Raw genomic sequence first — 17,686 nt, 5'->3', positions numbered from 1 at the left:
TGAGTTCACTGAGCTGTGCAGATACAAAGGTCCCCACCAACAGAAGCAAAGCAGAGATTCATGTTATCGTGAGCTCATCTGGGTGCCGGTGATAAAACACGAGGCCTCCACAGGCAGTGGGCAGCTTCAAACTTGATGTAATTCACGCTATAAAGGGCCCTATTAAGCCAGTGTGTGGAAAATGTACCTGTAAGTGAGGGTTAGGGGAGAAAAGTGATTGTCAGCAATGTTTTCAGTGAAGAATTCGCTCTTTAGGCAAACAACTTCTATATAAACTATTTTTTTTAATTAAAGCGGTTCATTCCTGCTTTCCAGCACAAATTTTGTCATGAGTTAAATTTTGTATTGAGGGCATAAACAACTGTCAGGTCCTGTTTATTTCGTCAGAGGTTCAGGCTGGATATCAGCAGAAGGTTCTTCATCAGGAGGGTGGTCAGGCACTGGGATGTTCTCATCAGGGAAGCAGTCACAACACCGAGCTTGCTGGAGTTCAATAAGTGTCTGGACGGTGCTCTCAGACAAATGGTCTGATTTTGGGGGGATCCTGTGTGTAGCCAGGAGTTGGACTTGATTATTTTTGTGGGTCTCTTCCAACTTGATATACTCTGTGATTCTATAAGGAAGAAGTCTGTTACAGTGAGGGTGGCGAGGCCCTGGCACAGGTTGCCCAGAGATGTGGTGGATGCTTCACTGCTGGAGACATCCAAGGCCGGGCTGGGTGGGCTCTGAGCACCTGATGGAGCCGTGCATGTCCCTGTTCATTGCAGGGTCAGATGGCCTTTAAAGGTCCCTTCCAACTCAAAGGGTTCTGTGACTCTGAGTTTGTATGTATGTATGTGTTGAAGTGAATGTAGCTAGCTGTAACATTACAGCATGTCATCCAGTGATAACGGTGCCATGAGCTTTAATGGCTCTGCTGTGTTTAGGGGTATACTGGAGATGTTACATTTCTGTCTGTTTTCAAAACATGCCACAGACGCACTTTCATAGCTAGTCCTGTTCAGTTTAGTAATTTATTTTCCCGCTATGTGTAACTATCTGCTGTTTTTTCCATGTAAAACAACTGCTTCTCGTGTTTCCCTAACAGCACAAGTAATGCGTTGAACTTTAAAGAGCACATGTATAAAAACATTGGAGTTGTGCACAAAGGAACAATCATCACCATAACGGTTGCTTAATCGAGCTTGTCTTCTTGCCAGCATTACCTTGAATTCTCAGGAATGTGCTCCTATTGCAGAACAGCACCATGGAATTCGTACAGCTGTTACCCGAAGCAGCCACACCATCTTCTTCCCCAGCATTAGCAGTGCTGGTTCTGTGCCCACACTGCTGGCTTGTGTTCATGGAGCAGCTCATGGGGGGAGCTTCCGTGTGTGGCCGCTGATCTCCCACCTTGAGCTACCACCACGTCCAAGGAAAACAGTGCGGCTGTATGAGGGATGCCTGCTGTTCTCGTGGTTTACAGAAAATGGGATGAATGGCACCTGAAGGTGTTGGTGAAGAGCTGTAGTCAGAATGGAAGGGTTTCTCGGTTGGGCCGGATGTGTGCAATGCCTCTGCCAAGGGCTGGCATAAGGAAACTGCTCTGGATTTCCTGCTGAGCAGTAAGAGCTCCGTCTGTGCTGAAGTTGGAAGGATGCTTTCTCCTGGGACGTGGTGACAGTTGTGGCTGGAAGACAAATCCACACAGGCTGGTGTAGGGAGATTGAGAGTACAGCTGTCCCATTGCCTTTGGTTCTTCGGGGAGTTTAGTTCTGAATGGTTAAAAATTACATTGTTTTCATACAAATACTGAAGTATCTGGGGTGTATTTGGGGTTTTGGTAGCGTTTGGAGGTGAGCAGGTGACCTGTGCAGTTGCTCATTGATTCCAGAACTGAGTCTCCATAGCTACAGCTTGGTACAACACAGCGCAGAGCAGAGCGGGGCTGGCTGCGCAGCTCTGCAGAGAGAGAGAGGGCGACATCCCGGCCTCCTGGCACTGACTGCGAGTGGGGCAGTGAAGGTGAGCGCTGAAAAGCAGTGTGTCAGAAATCCCCTGAGCTGGAATGGGTCCACTGAGCAGGGAGATGGGTAAGGAGGGGCTGCGGGTCATACCGGCTCATGCACTCAGTGGAAGCGTGAGGCCTGATGGTCGTACGCCCTTCTGTTTTCCCATTTGTTTTGACATGTGTTTGCTTCTCATGGTATTTAACGGATGGAAACATCTGCTGTGAACCACCGTTAAGGGCCAGGAGTCACTGGTGCCGTGGAAAAGATGGAGCGGTGGGGAGGAGCCTGGTTTTGGGGGAGGTGGAGAGGGTAGGTGTGAAAATCCGGCCTGACAGATGTCTGAAGAGAGTTAGAAAGCTTAAGGTGAAAAGTGAGCTTCAGGAGGACGAAAAGGAAAGACGGCATGTGGTCTGGTGGAGGAGGAAACAGTGTTGTGAAGGAGCAAGGAGAGGGAAGGGAGGGGAGGTTTTCCAGCGGCAGGTGGGTGAGGAAGCTGTTTGCTTTGATATTTTTTCTTCCCAGAAGGGTCCTCTCGTTTGGTTTATTTGTTTTGTTTGTTTGTTTGTTTTCAGTGCATGTACTGATCTGAGGAGGAGGGGGACCAAAAAATTTTCAGGAACCAAAGCAGAGATGAAAGACAAAGCAGAATGAAGCCAACACAGAGGGTGAGTTCTTTCTGCAGGGACTATGGACGATTCATGAGATCTATAGATTGTCTGTTTCTTGTGTCTTATGGTACATCACTGAGAATGACTCTTTTTGAAGAGGCTTGTTCCGCGTTCTCTGGACATTTTAGCTCTATAATGTACTGTTTATTAAGAATTCTGTTAATCAAGTATTTGAGAAGTGTTAACTCTTCACAGAGTTATAAAACTAACCCAAGGGCTGTGTTAGAATGAGCAGTTGCTTTCTTAAGGACTCTTATATCTTCATGAATGAACGACTGTCCCAGCAAACTGCTCAGCTCATTCTCACCCAAAGGCCCAATACTTTTGTCATTAATCAAGAAAAGCTCATGCTGTCTGTAGCAAGATATGCCTGGCAGTGGTAACTTCTTGATTCTGGGTGTCTGCGTGTGGGCACACTGTGGGTGCCGGGGAGGTCAGTCAGATCAGTCATTTCCCAAAATGATGTTGAAGAGGTCACAGTTTTGTTTGCTTGAGTGCCAGCTTTGGGCAGCCAGGATTCCCAGTCCTATATGAAAACTGCCTCTTGCTCTAAGGATGTTTTTGAAGTTACGTGTAAATAATGTATAATCCTTTTGTACATAATTGTGCAGGGTAATAACTGTGTGTTTTATGGCAATTTAATGCACTGGCGTTCTGATACCACATACTTTCACCTTCTTTTTTCTGGTAATCTCACTGTGTATTTGGGAATTTGTTTCTTGTGAATCTCCTGAGCAAATATGGCTTAGGAAGGTCAGAAGGACTGGGGGTGTCTGCTTATGTTAAGGAAAAATGCTGTTCAGAAATACCCGACAACATCACGGGACTGAATAATTTTGAGAAAATATCGTTAGAGAACCCTCTGTGGTGCCCTGGAAGGCAACGTGTCATTTTCAATCACTCTTTTTCAAAATGGTGTAACTCATAGCTATCTTCAGAAAGTCTTTGTCATTTCTCTGCAATTGCAAAAGGACTCAGTGAACGACAGGAGCCGTGTGAGGCAATTACCAGAGGTGCCCCCCATCCCTGCTTCTGCTGCAGCTGCACCTTCGGAGTTGCAGGAGGTATGTGACCTTCTGTCAGGGTCTACGTTGTGTTACGTGTGCTACAATGATTTTAGGCTCTGTATGTTACCAGGCTGTAGGCACATCGTGAGTTAAGGACAGGGAAAAGTAAATAAACTAATTTTAAGGATTAAAAATTTTGGATTAAAAATATTTTCCTTCCAAACAGATTGTGATTTATTTACTTTATTTAGCTACATAAATACTTCATAGCAGTGCACAAAAAACCTGAATCCAAATGATGGTCCAGAAACAGCTGAGAGCTTGGCAGATGCAGCATTGGTCTGAATGGGCTGGTACAGGTGCACAAATAAATCCCATGTGCCAGCATTTATTGGGAGGAGGAAGAGAGGGCTGGCATTTCCTGCCATGAGCAGCCTCACAGTTCCTCAGCTGCCTCATTTGTGTCTGTACTTTGTTTCCCCAATGGTGTCCTTTAATAGTGTGATATTGTTTGTGAAGAAATTGGAGTAATTTCTGCTGTAAAATTTGTCATTGTGTACTTCATTTGAAATTTGGAAAATTTGACTGCAAAATATATTCTAATTAAAAAAAAAAAAAAAAGGTAAAATAGTTACATGAAATATTGCATAAACTTTTTTTATTGTCATCCTGAAATCAATTAGACTTCCTATGGATGTGTCGAGGTTTATATAAGACACGGAAGCTGGTTTAACCACTGACATTTGTGTCCCAAAGGCAATACACTTTTGCCAGGTGACTTTTTCTCCTCTCCGGAGGGCAGATTTTCTCCTGGTGGATGCTTTGTCCAAGTGGTTGCCTTCAGTATCACCACTGTCAGAGCTCTGCATCCAGCAGTTCTGTGTAGTGGGGAAGAAAGAGTACAGTTCTGAAAGCAGACTTCACTGGGAGAAGAACTGAGAGTTCAGGGTTTGTGTTGAATTCAGTTCTTAAAGATAGCTGGGGACTTTCCTGGAACATCTTCACATCTGTGAATTAGTTTTAATTTTTGTATCAGATCATCCTCCCCAAACTGTACTTCAGGGACTTACTCACCTGTCTCGTGTGCAGCAGAAGAGATGGAACTGGAAAGATTGTGTGAGTTTACAAAAGCTGATGTAAGGAATATGGTTGCAGCAGTGACGTAACTGCCTCTGTCTCTGCTGTCACAGTCAGCCTCATCAGTAAGAACAGAAGTGCAAGGCAGGAGTAACAATCTTGCTTAATCAGATATTCCAGATAGACAAATTGCCATAGCTATTCTCACTAAACCTCATGATAGACTGGAAAATATTGATATATTTGCAAGCTGCATCTGTAGGTGAAGTGCAAACCAGGTGTTTTATGCTGGTCCTCTCAGAGGTCACAAAATGCTAAGATAAGCTAAATTGCATCTTCTAAACAAAAGGGAAGAGAAAGAAGGGAACCAAAGGGGGGATGTCGTTAATGTATTTGGAAGGTTTTTTGAGAAACATGTGAAACTTATTATGGTAATGCTGTGTTGTAAAGAAAAATGGGCAGTAGAGGAATGGCTGTGTATTCCAACTAAGTAAAAAAGCGTTAAACCAGATGTAATATGGAAACAAGCTAAAAATGAGTTTAGAAGAATGAGTTTAGGAACAATGCTGTGGACTATGTAGATTGTTCTGGAAGAAATGCCTTCTCTTTATTTCCACGGAAGAGACAACAGATAGGAGCACAATTACACCATTTGATAGAGCAAATTCTCAGCTACAAAAAACACTGCTTTTCGACACAGTCACCACCATTAGCTGTGCATTTTCACCAGCAGTGAGTAAGAGCTGCATGCTACACTCATACAGATCTGCACCAGCAGAGATGTACATTCATTGTTCTGTCTTACGTACCCTCTGTGTGTGTATCTTCACTAAAAAAAATGAAATTTCAGTCCCACATGCCTTATGCCTGTGAGTCTCATTCAAGTTCTAACCTAAAGAATGATGAAGAGCCAGTCCATTGATAGTAATTAGCTTGTGAAGAAACATGGAATGAACAGACAGAAGAAATCTACTACAAATCCTGTATTGATGTGGGGGAGAAAGATGAGAATAGAAGTTGTTGATTTGTATTATTATTCCACTATTGCAAGTATTGAGTGTAGACAGGTAGTTAACAAAGGCTGGAGAAATAGGAATTTCCTCAGTGTAGGCAAATGTAAGGAGAAGGAGGAGATGTGGGGCAGGAGAGGGTGCTAGCTAGATCCTAAAGCTTTCTTTTGTTTTTTTTTTGGGGGGGGGGGGGGGAGCAGAGGAGGAGAGTAGGGGGGCAGGGCATGATTGCTCCCACTAAAGAGTTGTGTAAAATTATTTCTTTCTATGTGTGGAGCATTGGGATCTGAAATAAATTAGTCTTCAAATTACTCTGAGTCAGACTTGTATATTTGCCTGTAGTACTAATTGGTCTGTTACCCTGTTCTAGCGCTGACAAGAATTAAAATCACTGTGCTGTGTATAACTATGTCTTTTCTTCCCCCTCCCATTTCAGCTTGTCCTTAAAAACAGATGTTATCCTCGTTTGATGCAAGAAGCATCTTGGACTTTGGCAGCTCCATTCAAAGAACAAAGTTACCACCGAAGCCCCAGTGACTCCATAGCTAATAACTACACACCTACTGCACGGGACTTAAAGCTGAAAAATCTTCACATATTGAAGTCCTCTTCGATGGCGAGGACATCACCAGGTCCAGCAGGGCAGAAAACAGTCGCACCGTGTATCCGTATTTGAATCTGTTTATAGGCTTAGCCTTGTTTGCTGTGTTCGTTGTCTGTTTGTTCATCATCTGGCAAAGTGACTCTTCTGTGATAAGGGCTTATGGGTGTGTTACCTTAGGGTTGGGATATACAAGCTTCCAAAATCACGCATAACTTTAGTAAGGGTAAGGCCAGTTTGCGATCAATTTGTGAGGTTCATCCTTCTGAATAGTCATGTGCAATTATTTGGAGGGAATTGTGTGCAGCACAGAAAATGAAGGTGGTACAACTCAGCTCTGATTATTGTCAGAAGTAAAAATGGGTACCAACATCACAGCACAGAAACAGGTTCAGTGTGTGCAAACATGCACTTCTGCTGTGCTCATGTTCACAGGGAATGGGCATCAGTCATCCTCTGAGGATCATCTCCCAGTAACACTGCTTAATTCACTTCTCACGTCTAAACCTTGCAGCTGATGTGTTAGCAACCTGTGCACACATACAGATCCTACAGTATGAAATAATTCGTGCTGTTGGTTCAAAAACAATATTGTGATGTAATGCAAATAAGGATATTAAGAATTGTAATGCTTCTGCTGTTTAAGTTTACCTATATATATATATATCTATATAGAGATATACATAAAGTGTTCAGTGAAAACGTTGCTCAGACACTATCTCACTCGTTGCAAGTACCAAATTAACTCAATTATTTAGTCTGTTAATTGAAGAACTAAGAGCTCAGGTTTATTTCATTATTATTTAGTTAGATGCCCTCTGTCTGAGCTGTGACACATCCATAAGGCACTGTGTCCTACACAGCGTTCTGTGAACACACTGTCCTACGTGGCTGCTTTGCTCCTCTGAAGTTGTAAGAACTGTTTCTTTTCCTTGGGGTAGATGGTGAGTAATAGATCCAATGTCCACTTATTCCCCTGTGCATCGTGTAAGAAGTGATTATTTTGTTTCGTTAGGTGTCTTTACAGTTTCTCTACTCGGTGTGCTTCTGTGGTACGAGTGGGATGTGGGGGGCAGGTCACAGTATTGGAGAAAATTTGTGATGTATTTATTTATGGTTTAAAGTCCTGTCTGTTTGTACACCTGGTAAGAATTAGTATTTCTCCCATTTTTTTACATGCAGTATGTTTGGTGGAACAATATATCTTACTGAACTGTTTTAAAATTCAAAAGAGAGTGCTACAGGGCAGAAAAGGTGATCTGTGCAGTGTTGGGTCAGCACTGACATTGCAGGGCTGAGCCCTGGACCTCAGCGAGGCTCTGTGCCACGTGGTTAGCTCTGATCTGCATCAGTGTTTGAAAAATATGTATTTATGTTGTTTTCTTAACTGGTGCTTAAAGCTCTAAAAGAATTGGAACCTTCCAGGAAGAGGCTCAAAACTGCTCCAAGAAGTCCACGTGGTTCTGATAGGTAATGTTCTGTAGTGATATAATGACACACAGAATCATAGCCATTCTCATTATTTGAGTTGTGCTTTGATTTTCTTTTGACTTGGAGGATGTGATACGCTTCCGAGCATGAGATGTTAAGTCTCTACGAAAAGGTGTGTGCATCAACACCGACAACTACTGTGTTCTAAGACAGCACCTTTCACTTCTTAGTGGCAGAGTACATTCAAGCCATAGGCGTGCTGACAGTGCCCTCCTTTCACAGTTATTGACTTGAGGACCCTGAATTTATGTGGTGGAGGTATAGCTCTCAGCTGTGCTGTGAGCCATTAAATGCTCTGAAATGCACCCGGAGTTGTGTCAAATTGAGCATTCTACTTTAATGAGTGTTTCTTTTTAGCTTTTTGTTGTTGTTGTTGTTGCTTGTGTTCATCTGAAAAACAAGGAGAGAAACAGTCCTTTCTGGCACTGCTACGGCCATTGGTCTGTGTTAAGGTAACATGGTGATCTGTGCCATAAAAACAATACAGTGGGGATTTAAAATCTGTTCAGCTTGATAATGTGCAGTAAGTCAGGTCTGCAGCAGCAGGCTGAGTGCTGCTCATCCTGAGCAGTGCAGGCAGAATCCCAATGGACAACACTATAATCCTGGCTGCAAAGGCTGCAGTGCAACATACAAGGGCTGCTCCGGAAGTAATGTCTCCTATTTCATTACATTGCCCCACGCTGTCGGAGGCAGATGTTAGTGGGATGGCAGTAGAGGTTGAACCTTCCCACCTATACTCCATTACGTTTTACTGTCTTAATGGCACCCACTGATACTCATTGCTGCCTGTGAATGTTTATGGAGACTGTTGTCACAGTGAGGGGTCAGTGCTGCATTTCAGCAGTGGTGACAGCAGCTGTGATTCACCTCTGCTGCTGCAGATCTATTGTTCATTGCTGGTGAAGATGCAGAGCTAGTGGTAATGTCTGCATTGAAAAACAGTGTTTTGTAGCTGAGAATTTGCTTTGTCAAATGGAGTTATTGTGCTGTTTGTATCTATTGTTAATTTCCATGGAAATAAAGAGAGGCCTTACTTCTGGAGTGACCCACCTATATTTGCAAATGAGCCAATTTGAACTCTGACTGAGATTGTTAAGATTTTGGAAAGAGAACCACCTGGCAATAGGTGAGAGCTCAGTCGTAATAGCTGTTATTGTGAGGAGGTCTGGCTCTGTAGAATTGCTTGCAAGATGTTGCCCATCTCAGCAGTACTGCATAGCTGGGAAGTTTACGTGATGTTAAAGTGGTAGCTGGTTTTCCCTCTGTTAAAGTAATTTGCTGTCTTCAATAATTTTATGGAGTTTCTATAATGAATCATCAAAGTACTTCATCATAGGCTGTATTTGTCCTCAGAGCAGTGGCATATCGTTTGTCCACGTTGACTTGAGTATCCACTGAAGCTTCCTTACTCACCAAACCTGTGTTTTGTTTCAGAAGTACCCCGGTGTTACGCGGTCTCCTTTCTCTGCATGCGGCTGCTGGTAGGCCAGAATTAGATGCTATGCATTACACAGAAGACCAACCACTGACTCCAGAAGAGCAGTTTGTTGTCATGTACTCACACCAGGAGGAGATGAATAAGCGAGAAAAGTCACCTTCAGGAAATGATAGAGAGGTATTTACTGTTCATTTCCATTTGGAAAGCAGTAGCGGCACTAGGTGCATTGTTGGCACTAGGTCTGTAAACTCCTTGCTTAAATGGAGATGAGAAGAGGACACAGTGCCTGAGGTTTAGGAGATGCAAATAGGAACGTTTAGCAAACTGTTGTTAAATTTTGCTTCCCTTTGTACTTGTTTCTCAGTTTGCTTTCTATTTAATGATTTTACAAATAAAACTGTCTTCCCAAATTCGTAACCTTGCACACTGGTGGCTTCTACTTCAGAGATCAGTAATTTAGTGTGCTGCACTTAATTAATACATGCTTGCATCAAAACAGATATAAGTGTGATCAAAATGTCAGACATTTAAAGAGAATTGGGAGAGAGGCATAGCTGCAGCTCATGATATTCAGTCACCTTTTGATTGCACAAAAGGTTCAAGTAATGGAAAAGCCCAAATGATTTCAAAGTAATCATAGCAATGAGGGGAGACCTTGTTGTGGCCTCCAGTACTTGAAGGGAGCATATAAACAGGAGGGGGTATGGCTGCTTACATGGATTGATAGTGACAGGACAAGGGGGAATGGTTTAAACTTAGACAGGGGAGGTTTAGGTTGGATATTAGGAGGAAGTATTTCACCCAGAGGGTGGTGACGCACTGGAACAGGTTGCCCAAGGAGGTTGTGGATGCCCCATCCCTGGGCAGCCTGGCCTGCTGGTTGGCAACCCTGCACACAGCAGGGGGGTTGAAACAAGATGAACACTGTGGTCCTTTTCAACCCAGGCCATTCTATGATGCTATGGTAATTTGTTGTCTGCTGGACACTTCCTACAGCAGGCCTAATATTTTAAATGTTGTTTTGTAGCGGTATTGGCACTATGTGCACAGTGCAGTGCAGGAGGACATGTTGGCACCTCAAGATGAGGAAGTGATGAATGCAATTTTAAAGCAAATTCCAACTCGTATTCTTGCTAACCGCTATCTGGAGAATTCACTTGTGAGTTTAAAAGGCGAGATTAAGGAAGACTATTGTATCAGCCTCATGAAAGCCATTGGTAAGACTTGTAATCTCATAGTGATTTAGCATATGTAAACTGTTGCACTTGGAAAGCAAATCTGCTTTCTGTTCTTAGCACCGGTGGAGGGTTCTGTCAGGGTCAGCAGAACTGCTGTAGGTAGATGGCAGAATGTCAGCATTCTTCCTAAAGTTCCATATTGAACAAACTACCTGTGTATTCAACCTCTGCCAAGGAGAAGGTGATTTCATAAATCAGACTGTAGGCACTTTCGTTGTACACATATATCCATTTTCTTTCCATTCCACACTTCAGCAGTTTTGGAGCCTATTAGGGGACCTTGATAGAAGTACAATATAGCAGCAATGACTTCAGAGATATTCCGTGTGGTTTTTGAGAGTGCATGTAGAGGGGTGGGAGGGGCAGAGCTGTTTATTCCCAGTGCAGGGGAACTGCGAAAGGAGGTGATGTCAATGCAGAAAATGGGAAATCTGTGCCTGTCCTCCTTCACAGGGCGCAGGCTGATGGGAAGGCAGACTTGGGTGGATCAGTGGTCACAGAGGACTCACCACGTGTGAGTGAAACAAGGAGTCCCTGATGGGTGTCTTGGTGATAAAGAGTTGCTATTCTATTTTGTGAAGCGTGAATCATGCCTGTAACAAGGATTTAATTTCTATAAAATGGTAGTAGATAAGAATCAGTTTTAGTTTTTACCAAATCAGAGAACTGGTTTACAAATGAAATGTGTTTGCTCAGAACTTGAACCTGGGAATTGAGCAGCACCTGCTCCGTCAGGTGACAGCAGCCCTCGGTGTGCAGCACCATGTGCAGCTGCAGTTGCTTTCTGACTTCTGCAGAAGCCGTGTTGTAAGGCATGGCATTTATTTCCACTTGTATTACAGTGAATATAAAGCCATCCATTTCCTCTTTAAACGCAGATGTCACCTTTGGCAGCATTCAGCTTTCCCACTTGTTAAATACCTTGAATTTTTTTAAATCTGTTGATCATCAAGTATTTGTAGCCTCCTATTCACAACAGCATAGAAAGGAGGGACTGCGCAGTTTTCACTCTGCTTTCTATACTCTCCAATATCTAAGTAACCTTTAGTTTGCTTTCCTTTGACGGTACAGTCTCAAAGTTTGTGGTTCCCTTACGTGGGAGAGCTCAGTGTGTAACTCTCAGGTATTGCACACTGTTGTTGGGGCCGGCAGTATGGAGCTCTGCCCTCTGGGAGAGAACACACATCAGCCCTTTGAATGCCACATTCTTCCTAGATGCAGTGAGGGCTTCATACAATAATGTACAAATTTTAAACAAAGAATTGCAGGCTTTATGAATTGCGGAGAGGCTGCGTTTTCGTATGTATGACCGTGCGTGCAGTCTCACCGCAATATATGTCTGATTTATTCTAGTTGATTACATCTTGATGGATCCAGCTGAGAGAGAGAGACTTCTGATTGGAAGTACCCCACGCCCTTTTCCCCTGAGAGTCATCCGGGCACCCGTCCCATGGCACAGCTCTTACAAAGAAGCAAAAAGCTGGAATGAAAGCAATCTGTTCATTGTCAATCCACTGATGCACACTTTACATCAGCTTTGGCTTTCTGAGTAAGAAATCGCAATTAAAATGTTCAGATTGTATGGCTTCGTTAGAGAGTGGATCTGCTGACTGATGCTGCAGAGCTCCAAGCAGGGGAAGTGGAAAGAGAATGACAAAATCTGTTCTCTATTTTCTAAAGATTGTTTTATTTTCAGAGCCTGCAGGAGTCTCAGCCATGGAATGGTTGTTTCCTGCAGACTCTGAAAGCGAGTGAGGAATGTGGACTCAGTGCTATGAAAGGATCATCCCCTTTGATAAATGATGTTATCCCAAAGTGAAGGCTTGATGCTCAATAAAATAGTGATGTAGAATTCTCGTTGTTATTCCTGAAATTAACAAAAGAAAAGCTTTCACCTCTGCTAAAATTGAGTCTGTTCAGGTGTCTGTAGCTGGAAGTTGCTCTTGGGACTCTGGAAAACTGAGGCATGTTTTCTTGGGGAGTTAAATATGGTGATTAGTAACCCTGGTAACTTTCTTTTACCATTTAAATGTTGATGAAATGTAGTTGTTTTTTTTTCTCCTAGAGAGTACCCAGGATAGGTGCTTTTTACTATTAAGATGGGACAGAAGCAGGAGGTGTCATTCCGGGTACTCGTACTGTCTGGATTCATAAAACCATGACAATTCAGTAATAAATATAGAAAAAATACAAGAAATATTCTGATCGTTTTATCGAATTAACATAATTTGAAATCTGAAAAGTGCCAAATGAAATTTGTGAAGCTCTTTACATTTGCTAACTGCAAAGGACAATCGAGCAAACAACCAAAAAAAAAACTGTTGAAATGCACTTGCTGGACAAGTTGGCAGTGCTGTGACTTGCATAAACAAAGAGGTATTATTTGTGTTTATAAGTTCATTCAAGACCTTCTGATTGTATATCGCTGTGGGTTTTTGTTTGTTGAAACAGAGGTCCTTGAAGTGTCTGCTGTTTGCTCTCCATAGGTACAGTTGTCTGAGGTTTGTTCGCACTGAAGAGATCTGTGGTGGAGAACTGCCGCTGCCGCCTGCCGGCTTTGTGGACACGGTTCGCAGGCACTGTGTGGAAGCTCATGGTGTTCTCCTGAACAAGTCAGTGCCACCTGTAGTGACAGTGGGGAGATGGGTATCCTGGGGTCTGACCTATGGCAAGGGCTGCACGTTTCAGATTTTTCTTCTGACATGAAGTAGCAGTAAATTTAACTTGTATACACAAGTGTTAGAGTTCTGATTTAGTTAACGTAAGTGAGAACATGATTACATTTCAGCTTCCACTCCTGTGAATTGCAAGATGAAGATCCTTAGGTATGTGTTACAGATCCTCACGAGGTAAAACAAAGTACGCAATTCGCACTGACTGCAGCAGTAAACAGCCATTCCCATTCTGATCCAGGGCCACACTGCTGTCAGTGGAAAACTCCCCTTGTTTGCAGGTATGCTCACCTGTAAGTCCCTGCATGCTGAGACAGCTCTGATGCAGGAAGGAAATATGGAAGCAGAGAAGTAACCTTGGTGTTAGGCAGATGGCACTGATGGCTTCAGGAAGTTTTCATATTGTCTGTTCTCTGGTTAGTTAAGTGGAACCACACAAAACTCTAGGCCCTGTGAGAAAGTAAGTGGTCCAATCAGTTAATATTTCAGAGTGTTAGAAATGCGGAATTTTGTTGGACAGTGTATTTTGGAGATTGGATTTATTTTGGAGCTTTGCACTCGTTTAGCAGTGTATAATTGTAATGGTAGACTGACTTTCTTATTTATTCCAGTACATTTGGAATGAACTAGGAAGCCTTTGGATTATAAGTATTTCCTCATAGGTGTGAATGTTTGCCCCTGTCTGACATTAACCTGGGTCATTTTGCTTTGGTGTGAACCTGTTGAAATCAGTTAACTCGTGCTGTTCACAAACGAAACAAAGAAAAGAAGTCCGTGGTTAGATGTGTTTCCTTTTATAAGCTGCCTATAGCTTCAGTTCACTGAGAATCCTCATTAAGCCCTGTCTGCTTCGAAGGGTGCCTGAGATGGCAGTGGTCCCAGAGCCAGGCACCAGAACCAAAGGGGAAAATGAACAATAGAGAAAAGCATCTGGATGCTGAAAGGGCAGTTGGAACCATGAGGGTGCTCACAGCACAGCAAATGGGAATAAACTGACTAGGCAGGCTTGAAACTGGGAGGAAGGGAGGCTAAATTTGCCCCCTGTCTGCAGGAGCTGTGACCAGAAATGTGGCCTTTTCAGTATGGAAATCAGTCATTTAAAGGAAGAGGTGATGTGCTGGTAGTTGACTTCATTCTGTCATCAGGATCTCAAGGCACCCATTTAATGCTGATACTTTGTTGCTAGTGTTTCATCTATTTCATATTCATTTAAACTAGTGTTAGGGACCTGGGATAACAAGTATCTTTACCTTACATGATGATATTTCTTCAAGTGGTGGCAGATGCAGTTTAGTCTGACATCTAGTTATCAGTTCTTTGCTCACCTTTTGGATTATACTCATTCTCTGGGTGATTTCCAGCTTAGATTTCATTACAAGGAGCAAGAAAAGCCTGAGAAGCTTTTAAAAACTTTGTCTGTGTTGTTTTCTTTTAGGTGGATCCCAACTTGTGCATCCATTTTACGTGATGAGAAAAGGAAGTGGCTTCATTTTGCTCCTGGAAATGACTACGATTCACCCCAGCAAATTGAGAGTTACTTCAGCTCAGTGGCCACTCTCATGTCGTTACAGCTCCGTCAGGTGGTTGTTAGCTCCTTGGAGGACCTTCTTAGGTTTTTTATGATGCACAAGGTATGTGCCATGAGGTGTGCCTCTGCTCACAGCTTCCAGAGTTATGTGGGGATGGTAATTCATACAGTCGCAAAACGTAATTCTCTTTGAAGGCTGAAATACTCCAGATAGCTTTAGCCTTACTGGAATAGGGCTGAGCCCTTCAGATCACCATTCCTACTTGGTGGATGTTTTTTCAAAGGGTGAAGAACTATTTACTCAAGTAATGATTTTGCAGGCCTGGGGTTATAATTAACTGAAAGAGTTTTTGACTCCATCATGAGAGAATGCTATCTTTTAATGGCATTTTTCAGTTTTATCTGCCTTGACCTTAACCTGGCTAAACTGTTCTTATAAAAGCACACGAATAACCCTCTTTCACATCAGAAGTGTACAGTTGTGTATGTAATCCTTTGCAGAGAGAACTTGCATGTGGCGTCCCTGTCTATTCCAGATGTATACCCTGTATTATTTCAAGCGCTGCATTTAATTTTGAAAATGAACATCATACTGCAAGAGATTCCGTGATTCTTTTGGCTACCATACAGTTGTCTCATAGTGGAAATGAGTTTGTTAAATATCAAGTCACACAGAATATCTGCTGTGGTAAGGCAACAGGAACCATAACAAGTATGGCAGCTGAAATGCTGCATGGCAGGCAGAGGTCAGACGTGATAGGCCAAGACAGGCTTACCTTGTGTCCGGCTGCTGCTGCTTTTTGTTTGGTGGCTTGAAATTCTTACATGTTCCACATTACCATTCTAGTTGTGGGTTAGCGTTCAGTTACTGTAAAGGCAGTTTGGGGGTAGGGCAGTTCTTATTAACCATCAAGGCAGTTAAAGCAAGCAAAAAAACCCCACAGAATCTTGTATTTGATGCTGGGTTTTATTTCTGATAAGCATTAATAATTTTTTCTTTGCTTTGGGTTTTTGTTCTGCATGGTAATTACTGCTTCTATTACTGCAGTAAAGACTGAGGCAATTAGGCTTAGTTCCAGCTTCCTAATTGCAGCTCTTACAAATTCCTTTAGGAGTTGGCATCTGAACATCTTGTGTGTTGATGCAGCAGTGTTCTGATTAAGAGCTGGTGAAGAAAATCCTGTCGGTACTCTGTAGTTAAAAGAGTGGGGACATGAGTTATATTTAAATGATTACAGTTATAATTTATTTATTTGGCATGGTCAATTTTCATTCTTTTCCCCAAGGATGGGAGTGATTTTGCAGAACCCTATCAAGAAATGCAGTTCTTTTTACCTCAAATACTGATAGTCAAACTCAGTGTGGAAGAACCCAAGATCGTCTTTGAGCCACCTTTGAAAGGATGTTGGGATTTCATCAGTCTGTGCTTCAGGGAGATCCTACAAAGTGCTGAGGAACTTCCAAAGGTACTGCACAGGTTGCAGCTCCGCGTAAAATACAATGTGGATTAAAAAACATGTGGTATAAAAGGTTACCAATGAGGCGGAAAGCTCATATACAGTGTCATATATAAGGAGGGTCACATATAAGGAACTGCGTTTTGTGTTATAGAAGATATTGTAAATGCTCTCACATCATTTGTAATGATTCCCTTTAGGTAGAAAGACTTCTCTTTCCACAACTAAAAAGAGATGACCTCACACTCAGTACAGTCAAACCAGACGAACCATTGTTTGCAGAGTACATAAACAGACTTGAAGAGATCTTTGAGAGCAACGTGCTTGGTCCACAGAGGTAAGTTTTGTCTGTCAACTCTTTGGCCCATCGCATTCTCATATTCCTAACAACACTGATGTATTTGACTCAAACATTAAACAATTTGAGCCAATTTGTTTATTGCTATAACAAATCTTCACATTGGAAGCTTGTGTTTGTTTTTGTCATCTTCTGTGTTTAAGGTATTTAAACATGTACAGGAAATACAGCCATCTTTTGAACAACAATGCACAGCAAGATGTTACAGATTTCTTGAATGGAGGTCCATCCTTAGGAGCTTTAAGAGAGGTAATACATAACTGGCAAGTGCTGTGTGTTCATGCAGGTGCTAACACATCACACCCATAGGTCACTTCAAAAGTAGTGCCCATGGAAACTACAACAGATACAAAGAGCACAGTAATGCTATTTGATAGAGCAAGTTCTCAGCTACAAAACGCTGCTTTTCAACAGTCACCACCATTAGCTGTGCGTTTTCACCAGCAATGAACACGAACTGTGTACTGCACCCATGAAGTTCTGCACAGAGGTGCCCCACTGTCACTGTCACCACTGCTGAAATGCAGCACCCACCTCTCACTGTGCCAACACCCACTGCTGGGTCTCCATAAACATTCATAACTGTAGATGAATGTCAGTGGGTGCCATTTTTTGTGCATGAAGGAATGCAGTGACACCCGTTTGCTTCATCTGCACTTCCATGTCAGACACCATTCTGTCGGAGTGCCCCCTTCTGTCAGATCTGTCACACAGCAATAAAAAGTAATGGAGTGTTGGTGGGAAGGTTCAACCTCTGCTGCCATCCTACCAACATCCGCATCTCTCGACATGGGCCATCACAATAAAACAGGAGGCATTACTTCTGGAGCAGCCCTCATACATTGCTGTTCTGAAGAGTTTCAATTCAGATGGTTTGTTTTACCCTTGGGAACACCTGGGAATCCACCTCAGTTTACTTAGTCCCCTACTCCATAAGGCTGCTATGCTGATGGATATTTCTCTCTGCTCCTCTTCTCTGAGTTTTTGTTGGATGAGGCGCCAGGCAAAGGCTGTCCAGAGTACATGGTGAATCTGGATCTCGCTGGTCTATTGGCTGTCTTGTCCTTAGCCCTGTCTATTTTCTTTGCTGCATTCATGAGTTAACCTCTGCTTGAATACTTCCTGAAGCATCTTCTGGTGTTCCTTA

The 17,686-nt window shown here is 42.8% G+C and overlaps 1 protein-coding gene across 7 annotated transcripts in view; it reads left to right on the top strand.

Annotated features, from left to right (window-relative positions):
- Window positions 1-1,898: 1,898 nt before the first annotated feature.
- Window positions 1,899-17,686, top strand: part of DNAH3 (dynein axonemal heavy chain 3) — a 64,231-nt gene continuing 48,443 nt past the window's right edge. For 4 of the 7 annotated variants that reach the window (XM_004945467.5, XM_040647813.2, XM_040647812.2 and 1 more), the window contains exons 1-13: window positions 1,899-2,004; window positions 2,564-2,656; window positions 3,631-3,723; window positions 6,190-6,415; window positions 7,755-7,824; window positions 9,283-9,463; window positions 10,314-10,503; window positions 11,878-12,073; window positions 13,011-13,136; window positions 14,632-14,827; window positions 16,011-16,190; window positions 16,382-16,518; window positions 16,683-16,788. In XM_004945467.5, coding sequence (XP_004945524.2) covers window positions 2,639-2,656; window positions 3,631-3,723; window positions 6,190-6,415; window positions 7,755-7,824; window positions 9,283-9,463; window positions 10,314-10,503; window positions 11,878-12,073; window positions 13,011-13,136; window positions 14,632-14,827; window positions 16,011-16,190; window positions 16,382-16,518; window positions 16,683-16,788 — 1,719 coding nt within the window. In that variant the 5' untranslated portion in view covers window positions 1,899-2,004; window positions 2,564-2,638. Of the gene's footprint in view, window positions 2,005-2,563; window positions 2,657-3,587; window positions 3,724-6,189; window positions 6,416-7,754; window positions 7,825-9,282; window positions 9,464-10,313; window positions 10,504-11,877; window positions 12,074-13,010; window positions 13,137-14,631; window positions 14,828-16,010; window positions 16,191-16,381; window positions 16,519-16,682; window positions 16,789-17,686 lie in introns of those variants that run through there. The other 3 variants (XM_040647811.2, XM_046900832.1, XM_040647814.1) reach the window with 3 other exon arrangements.

Source organism: Gallus gallus, chromosome 14, assembly GCF_016699485.2.
Source record: "Gallus gallus isolate bGalGal1 chromosome 14, bGalGal1.mat.broiler.GRCg7b, whole genome shotgun sequence".
Classification (NCBI taxonomy): Eukaryota; Metazoa; Chordata; class Aves; order Galliformes; family Phasianidae; genus Gallus; species Gallus gallus.
The sequence above is the reverse complement of the archived record's forward strand: the minus strand, read 5'-3'. Positions and strand labels throughout refer to the sequence as shown.